This window comes from Macrobrachium nipponense, chromosome 47 (genome assembly GCF_015104395.2).
Source record: "Macrobrachium nipponense isolate FS-2020 chromosome 47, ASM1510439v2, whole genome shotgun sequence".
Lineage (NCBI taxonomy): Eukaryota > Metazoa > Arthropoda > Malacostraca > Decapoda > Palaemonidae > Macrobrachium > Macrobrachium nipponense.
In genome coordinates, this window is record NC_087222.1 from 26,333,823 (window position 1) to 26,355,409 (window position 21,587).

Consider the following 21,587-nt stretch of genomic DNA (forward strand, 5'->3'; position numbering starts at 1 on the left):
TAGTGACACATTGTAAATTTGATGGCTTGCCACCAAGACATGAATTGTGTTTTCGAAGTCTACGTTCAAAAGATTTCCTTCACGACCCAATGGCTACGGTTAGAAGGTCAATTGTGATTTGTAGTCTGTCCATGCCCTAGCTTAAATGTATCAGGTTGACACAGTGGCACACTCCCTTATATACATGAACCATTTAGTAGAGAGGTGTGAACTCCCACGACCACGTTTGGGCTGAGTAAATCTGATGAACACACCAGTAATTATTTTGTGTATATGAGAATGTATTTTTGTTCCATTTATATTTCAGGGTTGAAAATTTGGGCGCAAATGTCATGTTTATATATGCATATAGCCTTTCTGCTTCTAGTTAGATAGAGCCTCACTGACTCCCCCCCCCAAAAAAAAATAAAAGAAGGCCCATAGTTTTCTGGATTGTAACATCATGAAAAAACTTTCCATTTATTTTTCAGTGCCAACTAAGTTACCGGATGTAAAGCTAACAGCCCTGTCACCTACTGTTCTGAGAGTCCAGTGGGAGCTCCTCACGCAGGAGCAAGCCCGCGGGCCGGTGACCCACCAGATGGTAGAGTGGCGAAGGAGTGGTGCCTCCGACAACAGTTTCGTTGAAGTCAATCCCGAAGACAATGTTTACGACATAAAAGGTATATTGACGATCACGAGAGAGCGAGAGTGTGCCCCCCCCCCCAACCCCACCCCCTTCGAACCCTGCCTAGTAGATGTACTACTTCTCTGGCCCTACCCACCTTCCTAGCACTGCTTCCTGTTGCACCTCCTTCCCCGTCACTGTTTTGGACAGTTTTTGAGTTGATTTAGTTGCGTGCCTGGGTCACAGTGGTTGGTGTGCAAGTAGAATAGTGCCATCAGTGTAGAATAGCTCGTTTTTTTTCAGAGTGCTTGGTTCATTGCTTCTCAAATAATCTTCTCAGCTTTGCTTGTAACAAAGAGTAGTGGATAGAGATACGCTATCCGAAGGTGTGCACGGACAGTCACGTCTCGCTGAGCGGCAAGGTCGTGGACGTTGCTTGTGGGATTACCCCACTGCCTGTGCTTCTGAAACATACTCAGTGTTATCTGTTCCATTCTTTCTCCAGAGCTGGTAATCCCATCTTGCTTGGCCGAGCAACTTTGTCCTTGCTATCCCGCTGAGTTATGCGTGCTTTGGACGAGCTTCTTGCACGGCAGAGCCGAGATGGGCGATACGAGCCAAGGCATGATTATCCATTTATTTGTTCCTTTGTTGCAGTTTAGGAAAAGTTTACTTCCTGCCCAGGTCTGTGCTTTCCTCGAGATTAGCTCGTACGTAAGCGCAGCCGGGGCTAGAGGTGCCATCCATCTTACTTTTGTGCCCTGTGTCCCCATTTCCTCAGTGCTTTACCCCACAAATCACAACTGTCCCACAGTTAACAGCTTCAGGATATAACCCTCATTAGTTTTGAATGCATCCCCTTTCACTTATGGGCATGAATCAGAAGAGCTTTGTGCTCTCGACATCTGAATAAACTGCCTCTGTCTCCTCGTTCACCGAAACACTTCAGGTCTTGAGTCGCTTATGCCTCGCATATCTTGCCAGTCCAGCATGAGAAGTGGCACATTTAGAGGCCCACTTTGGCAAATGCAACCTGTCAGATCATAGCCACTTTTGTCATTTTTGTCACTTACCTTTATCCTGTTGAATACTGAATAGTCCTATATGGTTCCATAATTGGACCTTGTCCTTTGAATACTTTGAATAAGTATTATTTCAGATTGATCATTATTATCTTCCATTTGTCACGGTGGTTATTTTTTTTTTTTTTTTTTTGGAAGCATGAAAGGGTTATCGCTGAATTTTGCGAATCTGGCGATAGGCAGATATTCAGTCACTCTGGGAACCCTTTTAGTTCTGTTGTTCTTTACAGCATTTTCACTTATATTGTTGTGTTTAGTAAGGTGTGATGTTTGTGTATCTGTGTCTGTACACCAAACTAATTTAATACCAAGAATGTACCATCTTTTGACTTAATCATGACACATGTCTCTAAATGCTTGTCCCACCATGAGAGACTTTTAGTAGGTTCTAGCCAAACTGTGGCTCGTGGACCAATCCTGAAAGGTGTTGGATCGAATCCTGGTTGGGGTGGGTGCACTAATATAATTTCCTTTTTGTGACAATTATTTTGAATGAAATATTAAAGGGGGGGTGTTCAACTGTTGTGTGTGGTAGTGAATGACCATCCAAACGCTTATATAGCCACCAAATATTCATTTCTAAGTTGTAAGGGATCATGATGGAGAGGGATTCATTTCAGTTTACTGAATGCAAGACTTTTATTTGACAGGAATGTGTCCAGCATAGTCTAGACAATGTAGCTTTTCTCTCCTAATGCTATGAGTTTGTTACAAATACACACACACACATATATATATATATGTGGTTATGATTTTCCTCTTTTTGCTCTTATATTACTTGCCTTTTTGGATTCCCCCTTCCAACAATTACTCGAATCAAAAACTTTAATTAATGAGAGAAAAATCTGATAGCAATCAACATTTCATTTACATGGACTGAACATTCTTTCCCTCTTTGCTTTGTAATTTTATTCATGACTGTTTCCAACTGAAAGATTAAACAAAAAAAACAAAAAAACTAATTATGCTGGGTTTTTTTATCCCTCACTCTAGGGGACATTTGTCAGTGTGTTACCATGCTGTAATTGCTTTCTCTCTCTCTCTCTCTCTCTCTCTCTCTCTCTCTCTCTCTCTCTCTCTCTCTCTCTCTCTCTCTGTAGATTTGCAAGACGGAGGAAAGTAAATTTTGAATTTGTCAAGTGTTTGTTTATTAATTCATTTCCTAGTTGGCCTATCTTGGTAGGTAACATGTTTCCCTTTTTTCTTTTTTTTTAAACTAAGCTTGGGTATTGCCTTTCTCAATTGCGTTTTATCTTTCGTCTGCACGAAGCGTTTCCTGCTCTGTAGCTCCTTTTAGTCTGCTTCAAGCGTTGCCTTAGAATAGAAACTCCTATTTTGTCGTCCAAGAACATTCCCCATTTCAATAAGAGCCTTTCTTGTAGAGATATAAGGTATAAGCATCTTGTAGAGATATAAGGTATAAGCAAAGGTGCAATTTATTACTGCCCCTAAGACAATCCTCCTTGTATGTTAATAATTTACTTGCATTATTATATATTTATTTATTAATGTGTGAATTTATCTGATCTCTTTCTGTATATTCCTTCACTCTGTTACTTCTTTTGAATGAACATCATAATATTCTTTGGAAGCTTGAATTTCAAGTCAGTGGCCCCTGTGGTGATAGCCTTGTTCCATTTGAATAAGGTTCATCTTCTGATTAACTGTTCTAATAATAATTATTACTCATCAAAGCCTCATATTGTATGCTCAGAGCATATCAGTGGCTCATGCCTCAAGGATAAAGAATGAAAACTGTAGTTTAATATGTTTTAAAAATAAGGAAGTAAGCAGACAAGGAGAGTATATTACAGTTTTGAATCATGGACTTGTAAAGAGGAAGGTAGCTAGTATCCCTGGGTGGGGCTTAGTTAAAAGATCTAGGAATTCAAGACTGAGTCTTTGAGACTTATGGAAGTATACTGAAAAAAATATTTAATGATTACAGCATGAAATTGAAAAATTAAATAAGGAGAAAAACCATGAACTTAAGTGAGCTGTAATAAGTAGGATGTATGAGAAAAATGCATGAAAGGTAGATAGTATAATCCTCTAGCTGGTCTTTTGGGACCAGACTTCTCTCTAGTACAGTAACTGAACATTTGAACACACTTGTACGAAAATTCCCAGGAGGTTACTCATGGTTGATCCATTTCACAATTTTAAAAAAACATCCCTCTTATCTTCCCTCAAAAGATCTACATCCCAACAAGTGGTACGACGCAAGGGTACTGGCCAGGACCCCTGCGGGATACCCTGATGCCCAGCACATGCCCTGGGAGAAGGTCAAGATGCTCAAGAAAGGGAATTCGGATAAACGTCCCACTCTCCACCTCTCCGTCAGCAGCGACAATCCAACGCAGATTCTGGTGAGTTCAGTCCTCGGCTTGCGTAGGCGCTAGCTCAAGCCACTCTTCATAGAAGTCCCAGTTTTTAAAACCAAGTCTGTCAGTGATCTTTTTCTGTCTGTGAATCCCACTTGAAAGTTTTCACCAGGTGAAAGAGACTCAGTTGGTTACTAGGACATTTATAGCTGCCTGGACTGCCTGGACCACTGAACTTGTTGCACCTTCCTTATGCCTGTGGTTTTGTTGAGCAAGCTCTTGAGGACAGTCCTAAGTCGTCGTCAAGTAATATGATTATGGTTAAGTCCTTACAGATACTGTAAAGCAAGTCTTCACGCTCGACAGAATTATTAGCAACCTTGACAGAAGAACAGTGACAGACTCTTTCATACATGACTGGAGAAATTTCAGACTGAAGTTATGTATTCAAAATTAAAACAAGTGACAGACATATGGTAAAATCATTTCAGACTCAAATATATACAGTAAGTGACTCCAAGACTTTCTCAGTTAACAGGATTTGCAATTACAGGATTATAGTAACCTGAATAAACTGTAGTCATACAGGATGAAAGATTGCATCTCAGCCTGCTGCTGATGATGATAGGATTATAGCAACCCTTTATAATGAGTAATAAGTCCATCATTCTTTGCCCCCCTCCCCCAGGTGGACTGGGAACTTGCCAAAGACCTGAGGGCCCAAGTGTTCTCCTACAGCGTCTCCTACAACAACTCCCACGGGTCTGAGTCCCACAGGAATCTCCAGGCCTCTGCGTCGTCGATTGTATTAGATGATCTTGGTGAGTCAGGACGCTTCACTTTCTCTTCTTGTAAATAGTTCTCATAAGTCTTCCTTTATTTGAACTGTAATTGGAGGGTCTTGGAAATCTATGTGTGGCTGGAGATCATTCTTGTCTCTAGTGATGCTGTGTTGTAAATATGATGTGTATTGAGCTATAAGTTCTAAACAGCAGGTTCTCTCAGCAGTTCAGAGAACACTTCAAGGTAGAACTCTGCATTGAGAACATCCTTTCCCAGACCTGCCTAGTAAATTGAAAACCAAGGAATGAAATCTCCTCAACTCCTTCATTTTAATGTGGCCTAGTCAGACCTTTGATCTGTTGCTAATCTCCCTCTGGTTTCATAGCTGAAAATCAGATTACAATGCCTTAACAGAAATGACAGTCTCTGTCCTCTACTCTTCCTCGCAGAGGTGGGAACTTGCTATTCGGTGTGTGTCGTGCCCATGTACAAGAGAGGACGAGAGACCGACAAGACGTCAGTGACGCAGACAATCTGCACTTTGACTCCCTCACCACCTCACATCCCACCAACGGACAACAATGCTAAGATTGGTGTCAAGAAAGTGAAGGTGAGTTGGGATTACATTGATTCATTATTTGGCATTTTATTCATTTTTCTTAGTACCACACAGCAACAAGAAGGGCTCCAAAGTTAGGCAGTGATGTTTGATATGTAACTATTGTAGTATTTCAAGCGCTCGTTGGTATTTGATATAGTTGTCGTTACAGTACTTAAAGTTGTTGTTGATTGAAACGGTAGTAGCTACTCTGAACCATTCTAAAACCTGTTTCTATATGACTATCCTTTGCTGCAGCATTCAGCATCCTTTCGTACCATCATTATACACTTTAATTCGCTTCATTCCTTGAGCGGTCAGATTTACCTTTACCTCCCGTTTATAAATTTTCTCTCCCCAACAGGTGAAAACGCTGAGCACGACCAGCATCCAGGTTACGTGGCGCCCGAAAGGGAGGAGGATTGCCCCAGAGTTCTTCACAGTGAAGGTCGTCCACTTGGGCAAGCAGAAGGTTTGCAAAGACAAGGATCCGGACAGTCCCAAGGATGCCGACGGTGACCAGGGTCAGTCGGAGCCACTCAAAGGGAATCCTCCTCAGCCGTTGAAGGTAGGAAGAGTAGTTCATTTTGTTTATTGCGCTGTGGAAGGTTCATTCAGCTTCGTAATGTGGTTGTGGTAAGTTTGTGTGTTTTTTTTATTGATCTCATAATGAGCTTGTGTTTATTCGAGTGGAATGTGGCCACACTTGGTATATGTCATCCAGTGGAGCTCGTAATGTGGCCGTGTTCGGTAGTTGTGTTACTTTATTGCTATCGCAATTTGGCTACATTCAGTATACATGTGTCCCTTTACCAAGATCATTTGTTTGGATGCAGTAGATCTGTCTCTTTCCTAATCTTTAAGCCCTCTTAAGTCGGATTTTCAATTCCTGGGGTAGGTCTTATGACTGTGTGTTCTTCAATTTCTCCACCTCAAAAGTGTAGCCACTTTCTGTAGATGTGGGTTAGCAGAGATGTTTAGATTACCTGTGTTCTGGACTAATAGGAGTGGTTGTTTGGTCTGTTTTGTAAATGAGGTTGAAAACTGGAGCTAGGCAGAGTTAAAGAAATCAGACAGCTATGAGGAACTCAACCAAAGGAAATGAATAGAAATAACCTCTGGTGCAACTATGCATCATACAGGAAAGTCCTCATAGAAAGAAACAGACATCATTGAATGATTAAACTACAACTAACAATTATTTCTAGGAATCTCAGACTGCTGTACCTGATCCAGACGATAGTGGAGAAGAAGGAGGAGAAGGAGAGGAACCAGAGGTGAGATACTGGAGGGTCACTGGACGGAAGGTCATCCTCAACGATTTGAAGCCTCTCAACCAGTACGAAATATCTGTATCGGCCTCGACTTTGGCGGTATCCAGTGCCCTTTCGAAGCCAGTTGTTGTAACTACGACAGAGGGAGGTGAGGGTTTTTGATGTCCTAGTGAATATACTACATTTTGATTAAACTAGTGGAAAGACCCTCACCTTTAGAGGCAAACTTTTTCAGAATAGCCCTATGCCCAACCCTTCAGTTGTATCTAGATTCAAGACCAACCTGAGTGCCTAGACTTTTGTGTCGTAGGATGAATAATTAGCAATCATTTCTTCGCAGTGCCTACAGCCCCGCTGAACGTAAGCTGGAAGGCTGCCACTCCAAAAGATGTAGATCTAGTCTGGAGTCGTCCGGAACACATCAATGGCCACCTCTTGTACTACTTGGTGACGTATTCCCACGACCTCTTAGAGTGGAAGAATCATACTGTTGAAAGCCATTTCACCAGTACACAGGTGGGTTCCTTCTTCTTCTTCAAGGGGATAAAGGACGCTTGAGAAATGACAGGTTGAACTTGTGTTGTTTTTGTGGAAATAGAATACTGTCCAGTCATTTTCCTGACATACTTTTCACTCATTTAAGAATTAATCCTACTGGCTCGCTATATACAAGTCTTAGAAGTATGACCGTATGGCTAAACTAACTTACCTTAAGGTTATAATAATGTATTGTAGAAAAAGATAAGCAAATACAGTGCATTTGTAATAACCTGTAAGTTAATTTTGATGTAAGCTGTTTTTCTTCTGTAATTGACTTTTCTTAACCATTGTTATTATAACAGTTAGTAAAAGATTGGGCAGTAAGTTTAAATAGAACTTACTAAAATAAGCTAGTTTAAGTAGAACTTACTAAAGTAAACTTTGGAAGCTAAAGAAGTACTTTCCAAATGTATAACTATATTGTCTGCTGTTTGCAGCTTACATTGTAAAGCACAGGGTACAGTAATTACAGAGATGGAGTTTGTGATAGAAAATGAAATCAACTTCTTATTTTACAGATCAGAGACCTTGTATCCAATACCAACTACACTGTACAAATATCGGGCGTGACGGGTGGTGGTCGCGGTACCCTCACCACCGTCTTCGTCTACATCAACGCGACACTTGTAGGGGAACCCCACATATCTACAGAACGTAAGGCTCGTGTGGTCCACTGTTTTGATTTGGTCTGAATTTGACAGCCCACTATTCTTGAGTCAAGGTGCACTGAAATAAGTCTTTGCAATGGCTTCATAAATTTTTATATATACAGTGATATTGTGTAAGTACACTAGTTGTAATAGTACAGTTGGTTTCATTAAATGGGATATAATTAGTCATCTTACAACTGTAGGCTAGGTTTTGGAAAGTGTAGTTGTATTTCTTGTTTTGGTTCCATAATTTGAATTGTAAATTGGTTTTTTGTAAGTGTACATTCCATAGCTGTATTGCTGACGCTTGGCAGCGTAACACACAAAGGCTAAGTCACTTGACGCCGCACAATCTCTTTTTTCGCAGTGGTGGTGATTATCGTAGTGACGCTATTGGCAGCCATCACCTTCACCGTTGTGGTGATCCTATGCCTGAGGGTGATCCGTCTACGACAGAGCGCAGCAACGTCGGCTTTCCAGGTGAGTCTGGCCTCAGGGGCTGCTGTGAAGCACACTGGCTTTTGCATCAGAATGCACTTTATTGCAGAATTCCAACAACAGCTCCAAAACACCTCAAGCTTTGATTGTGAATTTGTGATGGCTTTTTTTGATATACATCGAAGCACCACTGGTACTTTCTCGTTTCGGAAAGGTAGGTAGCAGTTGTGCTACTCTGAGGTATACTATATGTACTCGTCTTTGGGGATGGTCTGTTTCCACTTGACGTGAGAAGATGAATTGAAACGAGAACTTTGGAAACTTGGGAATAAAATTGTATTGTTGCGATATGATGGCAAAGAATTTCTGTGAGCCAACTTTTGGCCCACAGTGTCAAACGGTCCCCCTTGACGTCTTCCTACTTTCACATACCTCTGCAACTTCTATAACTTTCTCTCCTTCCAACCCTCAGTTCCCTCATGAAAACAGATTCTTAGATTCTTTGGACGAGCCATAAGGTGGGCTGGGAATGTGAATTAGTGGCTGCAATAAACCAGTTGTTTAAATGTAATGGATAGCAGACTGTTTACCAGAAATTCAGACATGAAAAGTTTGAGAGTAGTATTTGCAAAGTTAGTGGTGTTACTACATCTCTCAAAGATGTTATGTTTTTTTTTTATTTAAAGATTCACTGTGTTACAGGAAACAGTTAATTGAACTGTAGCAGCCCCCTAGGTCTTGGTCTGAATCCAGGATTTTGTATTGCTTCATTAGTTGTCAGTGAACTAATGTTTATCTAAAAGATAGGTTCCTTCTGTCTGTGAGAGAAAATGTGAGTAAGGTAGAGTACTTGTTGAGGATCTCTGTTGATCATAACGTATTTATGAAAGTGGATTTAACAGATAGCTTGGTGGCGTAATGCAATCTTTGTTTGCCCCCATCTAGTATTAACTTATGATTGGTAAAATCTGTCTCTTGTCTTAATTCATAAACTGTGATAGGAATATGGAAGTCTACTTTGAATAATTGATGTCAATGCTGTCTGAAGTGGTATTCACAGAGACCTGCCAGTCCAGATTGGAATAGGAAGAACCATCTATAAAGTTACAATCCCAGTTGATGCTGTACTGCTGCGTGACTTGGAACTGACTAAGAAAACAGATCTTGGCGTTAAGTGCAGATTGAGTCAGCCTGGAAAATCAGTGTCGTTTTGTGCCTGAATATTAGAATTTGAATTGTATTACTACTACGTCTCTGTTGAGGGCCAGAGAATGGCGCAGTATTGGTGAAGAGTGATTGAAATGTGTTTGCATCATTAGCAGCTATGTATGATGGAGCCATAGCAGTAGCAGCACTGTGACAGTGCTCTGTTAAACAGAATTTGAGTAATCAAACAGCAGTTAGTACTACAGCATTCCTATTAATACAGAGATGTTTTTAGAAGAGGCTGGATTACCCAGAGAGACAAACATGGTGTATCCCATGCTTTTAAAGACTCCTTAGAGGATTGTGGGTGTTCAGTCATGACAAATAAGTGTTGTGGCCTACACCCATCTTCGATAAACCTTCAGCAAATATTAGACCATCAAGATATAAAAGAAGAGCCCTTTCTTCCACAAATCCTAAAAGTTTAGCGTTTCAAGATATGGTTTCCATGAGGACTCAAGACATTGGATATTGTTACAGGAATAACATACATTGGATTTGGCAGTCTTAGGTTGTACATGAAGTAGAGCATGTTAATTTTATCTTCGCACACTTTATTATGACAGCACAGCCACACCAAAAGCACAAGATTTACAGCAGTAAAAGACAATAAGGATTGACACAGGACATCTGATATTGTCCACAGGTAACAAAGCATGCACCTATTTTGTATGGCAATTACAGGTGTCACACAAGATGGGGGAGGTAGATTTTTAAACACAGATGTATTGAAATAGCCAGACATCACAGTGAATGAATATTGAAATCACAAAATGACAGATGCACCAGATATTTAGAGATCATTTACAGCCAGGGAATTGAAACCACAGCGCAAACTACACCTTGTCACTCGCTCACACTTCCAACTTGCATCCACTCCCACCTTTTCTCCTTCACACAGTTAAACCACACCTATATTCTTGTTTTTAAAACCATGCAAACATAGTGCAGGTTCTTGTCAAATGCAGGTTTTACTGACAGTAGAGAGTGTCTGGCATTTGTGGAAGTCTGGTAATGTAGGAATGTTAATACAAGATGTTAACTTTGATATTATTTAAAAATTTCATATTTGAGAAGGCTCATTCCCACTGCGAGTAGGGATCAGCTAAGAGTTGTCAGTCATTCTTGATCCAATTGAGAATGGTAAAATCAGTTTTTTGTATCCAGGACTGGCAAACTTACAAGAAGGAGAGTAAGTGAGTACATAACTATCCTGCTCATCTCCACGGCTCCCTCGCCAAATGCTTCCAAGTAGCAAGGCATCCTGAAATCAGAACTACTTAGGAGAATGTAAAACTGGGATAGAGTTTAAGGTAATTTGCATAATTACTTATAAAAGGTTTAAATGTTGCTAATGAGTAGCAGAGGCAAGGGATACACCGTTTCACCTGCACAATTTGTCCTAGAAACCAAAACGCACATTCATATAAGCAGTTCCAACCTACGTGATCATTTGAAAAGTGACTCAGCTGGTAGACCTGCATACCACACCAAACCCACCATCCCTCCTCTCTCATGGGACAAAAAAGTTATGCGCCAGTGAAAATCTATCGGGGACTTGGGCAAAAAATTGAACCTGGGATCAACGCAGTGGAAAGTCCTTGGTGATACCACTCAACTACCATAACAGAAACATTGTAGGATTGGACATATCATAAATAGGGGAGAATTTGATGTACTACTAAAATGGATACATGAAACCATGATCGCTAACTCAGAGCCCAGTTCTGGGTTGAGAAAGAAGGGAATAGAGAAGAAGTGTAGCAAGGACATGGCAGGAAAGCAAAGGAGACACTCATCCTACAATAGGGCAGGAAGAATCATACCAGGTCTAGCGTAGAGCCAAGACCGTGCAGTCCCTCACTTGTTTAGGATATTCCAAGTGTATTAGACTTGCTTCCTGGAATTAGATCATTATCATAGATCAAAAGTATAATTGTCAAGCTTCAAGATGAATGGTGTGGATTCACCAGCCTTCTGTCATCAAGAAGTGTGGGCTGACTGAGTACCAACTTATTTAAAAGAGGAGCATAATTTTCAATTCATGTAAAATTGCAGTGGTACAATGGCTTGGAAGATTGGGAATTGATATTGCTAATTCTTGTATCAAGTTTCTTTTTGTAGGTTCCATAACTATGGAAGACATATGAGTTGAAGTTTGGACTATGTTGAAAACTCCAGAGAATCTGTATCAAGTTTCCATGCATATGCTCCGAAACCAAGTTTGGAAAACATTCAAGTTGAAGTTTGAACTTTATAGAAAACTTAAGAGAATCCTTTTAAGAGGTGTGTGTGTGTGTATGTGTGTGTGTGTGTCTTGTAGGTCAGCTCAATAAGGTGCCAAATATTTACGTAAATATGTAGTAGAATATTTTCTTGTAACTGTATCCTCTCTTGTACATCACTGGCAAAACTGTGGTTCTTACATCAGAAACAAACCTTTCAGGGTAACGGTACTTGTCGAATGATTTATGCCAACGGACTCAAACCAGCAAGTCGAGATTGCACTGAACTTAATGATTACAAACCTATGCTAACCTCCTTACCACCAGCCATTCATAACCATCACCTAGACACGAAGGTAAGAAAGAAAATAACAACATTAAAAAGTTTATCCTTAAATAATGAACTCGTAAGAGACTTGCTTTGATAATAAAACTACTGATGTTGGTATAATACTAGCTGAGATAATTGCATGACTAACTTGTAGAACTAGAATTGTGAATGATTCTGCAGTATATACTAGTCATTTGCCGAAGCTGACGCTTCTAATCCAAGCTGTGCTTACGTGTGTGTTCGTGATGTGTTTTATATGTTTCATCTGCAAAAATATTGAGTGAATTTTATGTTTATCCACTTACGCTGCCATGTTTTTTTTGTGATATGCCTGTAGGATTCTTTGGCGTGAACTGACTTCAAGACTGCTCATTTACCTCGAAGAAAATAAACTTTTCATTGATTACATGTTATACCTAGAGTTGTATAAGCTTATTTTCTTTAGTGGCAGAGAGCCCTCACCCACTATATAAAATATCAACAGCCATTGAACTAAAAGCTAATCTGTGGTCTTTCCTTACTTCATAGAAGATCAGTCTTTGAGTTTCGTTTCATAATTTCATGTATTCAGTTCCTTAGAATAATGATTTTACATGATGTGTACTCGTATTTCAAACGCTTTCTTAATTCTGAAGTGTCAGAAAGCACCAGATTCATGTAGTTTCCCAGAGTTTTTATCTTTTGCATAATCGTGGCATTGAGTGACGACAGGGTTTTCCATCGTGAGAGATCAGTCTTGCTTAAATAAGTCTGAAGCATTTTTCAGTATCAAATTTAATGTCAAGCCTTTGATTGCTAAAAGACCTTTATGAGTAGCACGTATGTGAGCAGTCTTTGTATGTCTGAATTGTGCAATCTTTAAGTCGTAAGGTATTTTTTAAAAAATCTTTAGGTTTAATAACTATAAGCAGGATCTTGAAATGTGACTACTTTTTGCAGTCTGGCAGTGTAAGAGGTATAAACAACTTGTTTCTGTCTTCAGTGTTCTCTGTTTTTGTAACCTAAAAACTATAGTACATTATAGGAGGAACACTTATTTTTTTTCCTCTTGAAACAAACTTCTGATGGCAGAATTATCCTAGAAAATAAAACTAATTTTGTGCATTTAAAGGGACTTTGTGTTTCAAAATAGCTTAGAGTGAACAACAGCACTAGTCAGCCTCTGGGACAAATCTCATTGTGTTCACACATAAAGCAACCTCTGATTTTATTTTTGGGTATTTCTCTGACAAAAATGAAGTTTTACATGAAAGTAAGTTTGCTCTGCCTTCTCTCAGTTGAGTATTCCCTCATTTGGACACATTTTCCATTTTTATTTACTTTCGTTTATAAACCAGTGTAGATGTTCACTGTGGTCACTGAAACAACTTGACCAGTTGCAAAACAGGGGACTACCAACTTGTCCCAACCTTCTGAGGTAGTAGTCCCATTTTAGGAGATTCTGTGACAGCTCCCAGGTGTTCAACCAAAAGTCCAGAGATCATCCATCATACCCCCTCATATTGGAAGACTTTCCACTAAACTCTAGACTACACACTATACAGCAAGTCTTTATTAGGCAACATTGCCAACTTTCAGCTGGTTTAGACAGAGTGAGAAACCTCTTTACTACTTGACTAGAAACTGAGGTACTCTTTGCATTCTTGAGGGGTTGCCAAGGAGCCTCCAGTATCAACATTTGAAAGGTACCTACTGATCGATGCTCTCAAGAAATGGAAAAGATATATTTCTTCGTCCTAATCCCATCTTCAGTTTTCTGAGGCGTAGAAGGGATGATGAATGATTTGAATATAAAAGGTGCTCCTCTTAGTACTGGAATACCCAACTGGGAGAAGATGTAACCTGTACTTCAGGAAAAACTCCATCTCTCAAGTACTTGTTCTTCTATTTTGAAATGGACGTTTTTAAAAGCCCTGATTGTAAATAATTACGTTGAATTCGTCATGTTTTTAAGCTAGTCCTAAAATGTATATCTATCAGCTTCTATCAGGAATGGGACAATGTTTTTAAGTTACCCTTTCTGAAATAGTTACTTACTGAGTTTACAATTCCTCAGGGAGGCCCAGGGTCCCATGGTGATGGAGTAGTGGTCAATTGTCTGCTAGAAGTCAACGCATCTTCCATGAATCAGGTACTTGTCATTTTGCGAGCTCTCTTTGGGATAAATGATCAATATTTCTAGTTTAGTATTGTAGTTAGTGTTGAAGATTGGGGTTTTACAGATGTGTAATGTAACCGTACCCCGGCCTTTGCAGCTCAGTATTGTATTCATCGTTGAATATTGGAGTGTTACAGATGTTTTCATTCTGCGCATGCCAGTCTCTGACGCTCTTGACTACCGCACCCTAGGCTGATGTGCCAAACGAGAACCACGTCCCCCCGCCGCGCGACGGGATCGGTTCCAGCAACCTTGAAGACAGCCTAGACGACATCGACATCGACGACGACGACGATGCGTCCAGCAAGCTCCTCCAGACCATTTCGGACGGATGCTCCCCACTGACGACGGATCTCGACTCGAGATGCACGGGCGAATCTACTCAGGTCGAGCCAGGCTCCTCCGGCGACAGCACAGGGGCGGTGGAAGTGACGGCGTCCTCGTAGGGATTGCTTTAACCTCAACTCACGGGTGAAGGCACGGGTCTAGAGTAATGTAGGTCCGGACGCCCTTTCCACAAGAAGAGAGGCGTGCTGCGGTTCTACGCCTCGCTAGTGCGGGCCGAGGTGGGGGGTCTTCTCCCGCGAGGTCTCGAAACTTGTAGTAATGAATCTGTTGGTGAGAGCCTACAACTCCAGTACTAAAAATGAAAGTGACGGTACGGGTTAGAGAGGGAGTTTGGACCTGGTAACCCTACCGCGGGGCCACTCGTACCGAGTCGGCGGGAGGAGGAGGGTGACGAGTGGCGAAGCACAACGGTGAGCGAGCGAGCGAGAGGCAGCACAAACCTTGAGCAGGAAGGATGTTTCGGAAACCCCCTATGACCAATCCACTTGGGTGAAAATAATACTCATTCCACTGCATTCTGTTTGTCTTACGAGATGTGAGGCGGTTTTCAAGTCCAATTTATGTCTAGAGTCTTTTAAGATATAGTCGTAGTAGTTTCTTGTTGATTAAGCATCAGGGGATTTCTCTCTGCATTCAGGCGCTGCAGGTTGTACTGTTAAAAAAAAAAAAAGCTAAAATGCACCACTTCTTTTATGTTTATAGATAACTTGATATGTACATGATTGCTGAAAGCATTATTCTGTTGAGGGGTTTGGGGGGATTCAAACTGCTATTTGACATCTTCCCAAAGGAAATCTTTCAACGTGGCCAAAATTATGTAACGCGCGATGCCATCTCTTCGAGAGTCGCCGAGTGAAATCTTAGTACTACCTTGACTTACAAAGGCAAGTGTTTGCAGCTAATAAAGGGCATTGTTCTACTGTATTACAGGTATACTACTGTATAAGTTACTAGGATATAATTGAGTCTTTAATTGGAGAACTGATGTGCAATCCATCCTCAGAGGGAATTTAGTTTAATTCTGCAAACTCTTTACAGATTCACTGTAGTACTATACTTGGTGGCAATGTTGGGCCGTTTTCATTAAACGTAAACATTCATATCTATGTCATTTTATTATTGCAATGAGATCAGTTACTTGTTGTGATTGATGAAGAGCAGTTTTCTCAAGATTTTGTCACAATTGTGTGCTTTTTTTTTTCTTAGACCAATTCACATGATAATTACTATATTTTAGAAGTTGCTTCAAGTCTATAACCTTGTTTGTTTCCTGTACAGTCAGGGATTTCAAGAGAGACTAATAAGCTAAAACTCCTTTTGAGAAACTGACAAATGTAAATACCTGTTAAGCATGTCCTTGTTTTTGTATAACAATCAGGTACTATTTGTATATTTAGTTCAGTAATGTAATTCAAATATTGTTATGCGTTTTACTTTATTCAAATATTACGCTGAAATTAATGATGTCTGATAGAGTAAATCGTATCAGGAAAACAGTTAAACACTAAATAGATATTTAAAAGTTTTTTGTATGCTAGCCAGGTTTCATCTCTGATGAAGATGCGTTGCCAAGTAAATTTGATGAATGAAACTGTAGGAGTTAAATACACAAAGGTCTATTAAGTACTACGTCCATTGTAAGAAAATTTAACAAAAAAAAAAAGGGCTCATGTAATGTCCACTGGTGAAGTCATTTGGGAACTCCAATCTTTGTGTGAAGCTTAAACCAACATTCTTTTATTTTAGTAACACAGAATATCTTTCAGCAGTCATAGAGTGTTAGGCAAGTAAATAGAAGTATAGGAGTTAACATATACAATCAAGAAGGTTAAAAAAACTTCAGGTTTAACAAAAAAAAAATGTTTTCATACTATAGTTAAAAAAAATTTTGTGTAATGAGTATATTCTAGATTTTTGTTCATGTTAGCCTGGTAGTTCTATAAAGGTCACTCAGGAATGTCATATTAAAAAACAAAACATAACTTATTTGTGTATCGTGGATATTGTTGCTTTGCTGGGTCAGTGGGTGTCATCGCAAAGGGAGTGGAAATTGAAAAGGTACGTCGAGCAGCGCTTCGCTCGCTGCGAGCACTGTACCTACGCTAGTCTCTGTGTAGTTCGAGCGTATGGGAATTCTAACTTGCCACATGCATTGCAGTGTACTTAAAGACTAGCCAATGTGAATCGCATCGCATGTTAGTTACGGCGTTCGGCCAACAAGACGTAATGAAGTTTTGCCACAACGAAATGCATCGCACCGTACGTAATTTTTCTCAGTGCACAAGAAACTGTTCAAAGCCTTTTTTTTTTGTCTTCAGTTTTTCCCCTTTTTTAAATATGTATACTTAACCATACCACAATTTACTTGTTCCATTTCTCATATGTGCTGTTCTCCATTCCGCCGACGACTCTGCTTCGAGTGCCGCAGCCTGTTACGTATATTGAATTCTACCTCTCCTGTTTTAGAATTTCCTGTGAAACAATAAAACCCACATGTTCCAGTACATAGTCTGTTTTGTAAGTCTTTTGTATTCAGAGCTGAAGCATGATTTGTATTTTTGTATTTTTTTAGTCACCTAATCAAATGACAGTCCTCAGAAATTGTTAATGTTATTAAAGTCATTTGAGTTATTGTATGAACCAGCTTATAAGAATGTAGGTCACAGTACAGTGTCGTTTTGGAATGAGAAATGGTTTTTTGGTATTTCAGATTTATATTATGTTATGAACGAGTGAACTGTGTGATTTGTGTTCCACTTTCATGAAATAGTTTCCCCGCACGATGCTGCAAAAATTCCACAAGGTCATTTGAGTAAACAGTTTCAGTTTTTTATCAGTATGATAGATACTGGGTCATTTTCACCAGGCGAGTGTCGGGAGAAGAGCCCGAGATTCACCGAGGCTTACGAATTACCCCCGACACAGTTTTCTCTTCCGTGATGTATATTGGCTTGGGGTTTATTTGGTTAACCTGCATAATGCAGTGAAGTACTCAAAGGTGCTATTGGGAGATGTAAGAGAGACTTCAATCACCATTCACTTGGAACTTATATTATGTCTGTTTGAGTAGCCCACAAGAACGTGAGGTTAGGAGCAATGAACAGAAGACCAGCCCAGCAACTCAAAGAGAAAGGGTAGTAGAGAAGAAGAGGACGTAGCCCAGATTAATGGGAATTCAGTTGCAGACATCGTGGAAGAGTTGAGGAATTCAGATGTCAACGAAGAAAACCTAATGTGTTATCGCAGACTTATCATTGGAACACCAAAATATTCAAGAATTTCAACTGACATTAGAGGAAAAGAATAATTTAATCTCTATTGGGTTTTTTTGGAAATCTGCACAGCATTCTGTTCTCAATTATATTTCACACCTCTGGGAAATGAACCCTGGTTCACTCTTCTCAACCAAGTGAGAGGCAGTAAGCTGTTTGTTCCACAGTATAGTAGTTATTGAGAGAAACGTAAGACCTTTTACTGTTCGTTTAAGAAAAAATGAGAGGAAGAAGTTATGCAGTAGAAAGAGTTAATACACAGACTAAACTCTGCAGCAAGAACAGTCTACAGTACATCTGAAGCCTTTTGCAAGACCTGGGGAAAATAGCAAAAATTCTTTAACCTTGAAATAGAAATCATTTAAAATGCTTTTAATAAGGCTTATTACTCTGAAAAGTTGATTTCTTTTGTAACCTTTTAAGGCCTTTTTGTATTTGAGGTAGGCTCAGAGTGACGCCTGAGATGAATTGGTAACTGCAGGTACTGTAGAGGTCAGGGTTAGTAGTATTCCAATAAATAAAACTAAACATTAAGGAGTAGAATGTTAGCAAGGGTTAACAAAGCTGCTAAGAGTTAGATCATTTACCCTTGTCTGTCCTGTTACAAATTGAATCTCATCATGTTCTGTATTTGTAACTATTAATCCAGGCCACATAGATTTCAAAATAGATCACTGTGATTGTAGCAATTTGTTATTGGCAGTTGGTTGTGGCCAAAGAGTGCTTTTCTATCTGTTATTGCTTTTACCATTTTGATCCCATAATCCTACTGTTGTCAAATGATCCTTCTTTGATTTGGAAAACTGATGCTGAAGAGGAGACGGGAGGTGTGTAAGGAATGTTGATGACACAGTAGCACAGCCTTATCCTTTGCTGAACCTAAAGAGAATCTGTGAAATGAACCGATTGGCCGGCAGGGGTTAAGGTTGTGCGTGTCATATTTTCCAGTGCTAAGAATGTGTTCATAACTTTTAAGTGCAGATTGTATCTATTGTGATTGAAGGCTGGGCCTTAGATGGTAATTAGTGATAGTTCCAGGTATCTGCTATCTACTATGTACAGGCAGTCCCCGGCTTACGACCGGGGTTCCGTTCTTGAGACGCATCGCAAGCCGAAAATCGTCGTAAGCCAGAAAATCATCAAAATTCCTAAGAAAACCTTACTTTTAATGCTTTGGCTGTATTAAAAATTGTGTAAACTGCATCTTTATTGCATTTTTCATCAAAAAAAAAATTCAAGTATTGATTATTTTGCATTTTTGGAGTCATATTTCTTCTGCCAGATTGGCGTCGTAAACCTGTAAATAATTTCTGAAGAATATAATTGGAAAGCGTTGTAACCTCGGAACGTTGTAAGCCGAACCTGTCGTAAGCCGGCGACTGCCGGTACTTGCAAATTCATGACCTGTGTAAATTTTGTCTATTTTTAAACAAGTTGTGTTTAGGAAAATTGATTAATTTTAAGTCCTGATTGTGATTATAGGCAATTTCAGCCACAGTTCAAGCTCTACAAGGTCCTTGTGAAGTCTGTGTGAAGTCTTTGTACATTTGGTTTTAACTGAATATCCAGTGTACGTTTGCAGGCAAGGTTCAAAGCCGGTGAATAATGTTGGAGAACATGAAGGAATATTCATCTTTACTTTTTTCTTTGACTTGAATATATTTTTCAGGATTGCCCCTACTGTATTTACTGTACTACGTGTCTCATTCGCAATGATTCTTACTACATTTCATTTGTAGATAACTGTTTATTTTGATAATTGGTTGTTATAAGAATACTATCAACTAACAGCTCTTAATTGGCAAAGTCTGTGGTGTATAGTCCCAACCACTTCAAGACTTACAGCCATGTTCTTCATTGTAATGTTAACAGTGTGATTCTGATCACACAAACTCAGTTTTGCAATTCATGCTGCCACCAAACTTATTGATCATTTGCAATATCGGTGCACTTTTTCTGTTATGTCTGAGACGAGTCTCCAGAGCTCTCGAGCACTGCAACAATCTCCACCATGTACGTAAAAGTCATCTGAACCTCATCTCTTATCATCAACTTGTCATTTCAAAAAAAAGATGAGCTCGGTCCGAGCGGAAGGTAGTAAGTCCTCGTGAGTAGGCCCGGTTCAAACGACCCGAGGAGGATTGTTCGAGTGCGGTTCTTCCTTTGAAGGCGATTGAACTCCCCCCGGGGGGTAGAGGGAAAGTGGCCGTTTCCTGTGTGATAACATTTCCTGCATCACCCTTAGAGTAGACATATAACGCATTTGTGATTTGATCGTAGCAGATATATAAAGAGGGTGCGTGGGAAGGTACAAATTAATCAGTCAGGGAGTCATACAGGAGTTGTTAGATAAGCCAAGTGGGTACTGCCAGTAAGAGAATCGCTAGGTTATGTATTTAATGTGTAAGGTAGAGTAGCAGAGCTGTAATGTAGTGTGTAAAAAAAATGACTCAGCGGTAAGCCCAGTTCTTACGCAATGCATAGTTTCCCTTATACTTTAGTTTTTTGTGTTCGCTGGGTTAGAAGTGCCTCCGATAAAGTGAATTAAATGTAGTAAGTATTAAACCTCACAGGTAAAAGTAAGAGTAGGATCCAGAATAAAAACAAATGCGCATTTGGTCGTTTGTAAGCTTGCTGGACAAAGTTGCATAGTAGCGTCTGACGCGGGGACTCGAAAAGCAGCGAGCGTCACAGTAGGAAATCTGATGGAACTCTTGACTTTGGCAGAAGAGTGAAAAAGGCTGTGCTTTTCAAAAGCTGTGATCCATACATCAGCATCTTTTAGAGTAGGCTCTGAATATGGTATTACTGTATAATCATGCAGTATAAAGTTATATTGTAAGGACCTGGCTGTGAATCAGTATTTAGGGCTAAGTGTTCACCCGTTGTATCGCAACCGTTAAGACGTGACTTTAAACTTTAGGTGATCCTGATTGTGGCTGTGAAGTATTACTTGGGAAAACTGTATGAGCCGATATCACAAAAAAACGGAGCGCTGTGCGTTATTCCACGCCGGATATACATACGCGTAGTACGTACCGACCAGATGTCGGTTTACGAGACTCATTGACAGCGGAACGAAGATAATGAGAACCGTTTCTCCAGAGAGATGACAAATCGCCATCGAATAATACCGGTCGAAATACAAGTTGATGATATGTGGCCCCCCCTTCCCCCCTTTTGTCAATATCCACAATTTTCCCTACCCCTCCCCACCACCCCCCCACTTGGTACCTGGTTATACATTCTTTAAAGCTAAAAGCTAAGTGATACTGTTGACAAATGCATTGTATATCCATTTGTATATCCTCTTTAGCCTAATGAATGGTGTGTACATAAACGATTGGCAGTATGTTAACTTTGTTATGAAAAAATCTTATATGCCGTACTGTATATATGCGTGTGAGTATGTCTGCGTACAGTATATATAAACTAATTCTTACACGTAGGTATAACGTACATTGGAAGTGTCATTACACATAATACATCATTGCGTACTGTAGATTTATGCATTGGGCATATTCTTGATTTAAAGTCCATGTTTGTATAGACTGTGCGAACAAAGTACTTTACGTCTTTGCATGCGTACATGTAATATATACTGTATATCTAGTACTGTATATCTTATGTTGATGCGTGATACGTACACACATGTATGTAACATTACAAGTACTTATGGATATATACATTTAAGTACATACATTTCATATATATATATATATATATATATATCTATATATATATATATATA

At 39.7% G+C, this 21,587-nt stretch overlaps 1 protein-coding gene across 1 annotated transcript in view; it reads left to right on the forward strand.

The window, feature by feature from the left end:
• The window catches only part of LOC135204603 (protogenin B-like), a 121,351-nt gene extending 99,764 nt beyond the window's left edge, over nt 1-21,587 (forward strand). Inside the window, 12 exon segments of the mRNA XM_064234751.1 lie at nt 471-662; nt 3,886-4,058; nt 4,702-4,834; nt 5,246-5,406; nt 5,759-5,962; nt 6,603-6,816; nt 7,009-7,184; nt 7,727-7,862; nt 8,226-8,338; nt 11,949-12,083; nt 14,115-14,189; nt 14,408-21,587. Coding sequence (XP_064090821.1) covers nt 471-662; nt 3,886-4,058; nt 4,702-4,834; nt 5,246-5,406; nt 5,759-5,962; nt 6,603-6,816; nt 7,009-7,184; nt 7,727-7,862; nt 8,226-8,338; nt 11,949-12,083; nt 14,115-14,189; nt 14,408-14,662 — 1,967 coding nt within the window. The 3' untranslated portion in view covers nt 14,663-21,587.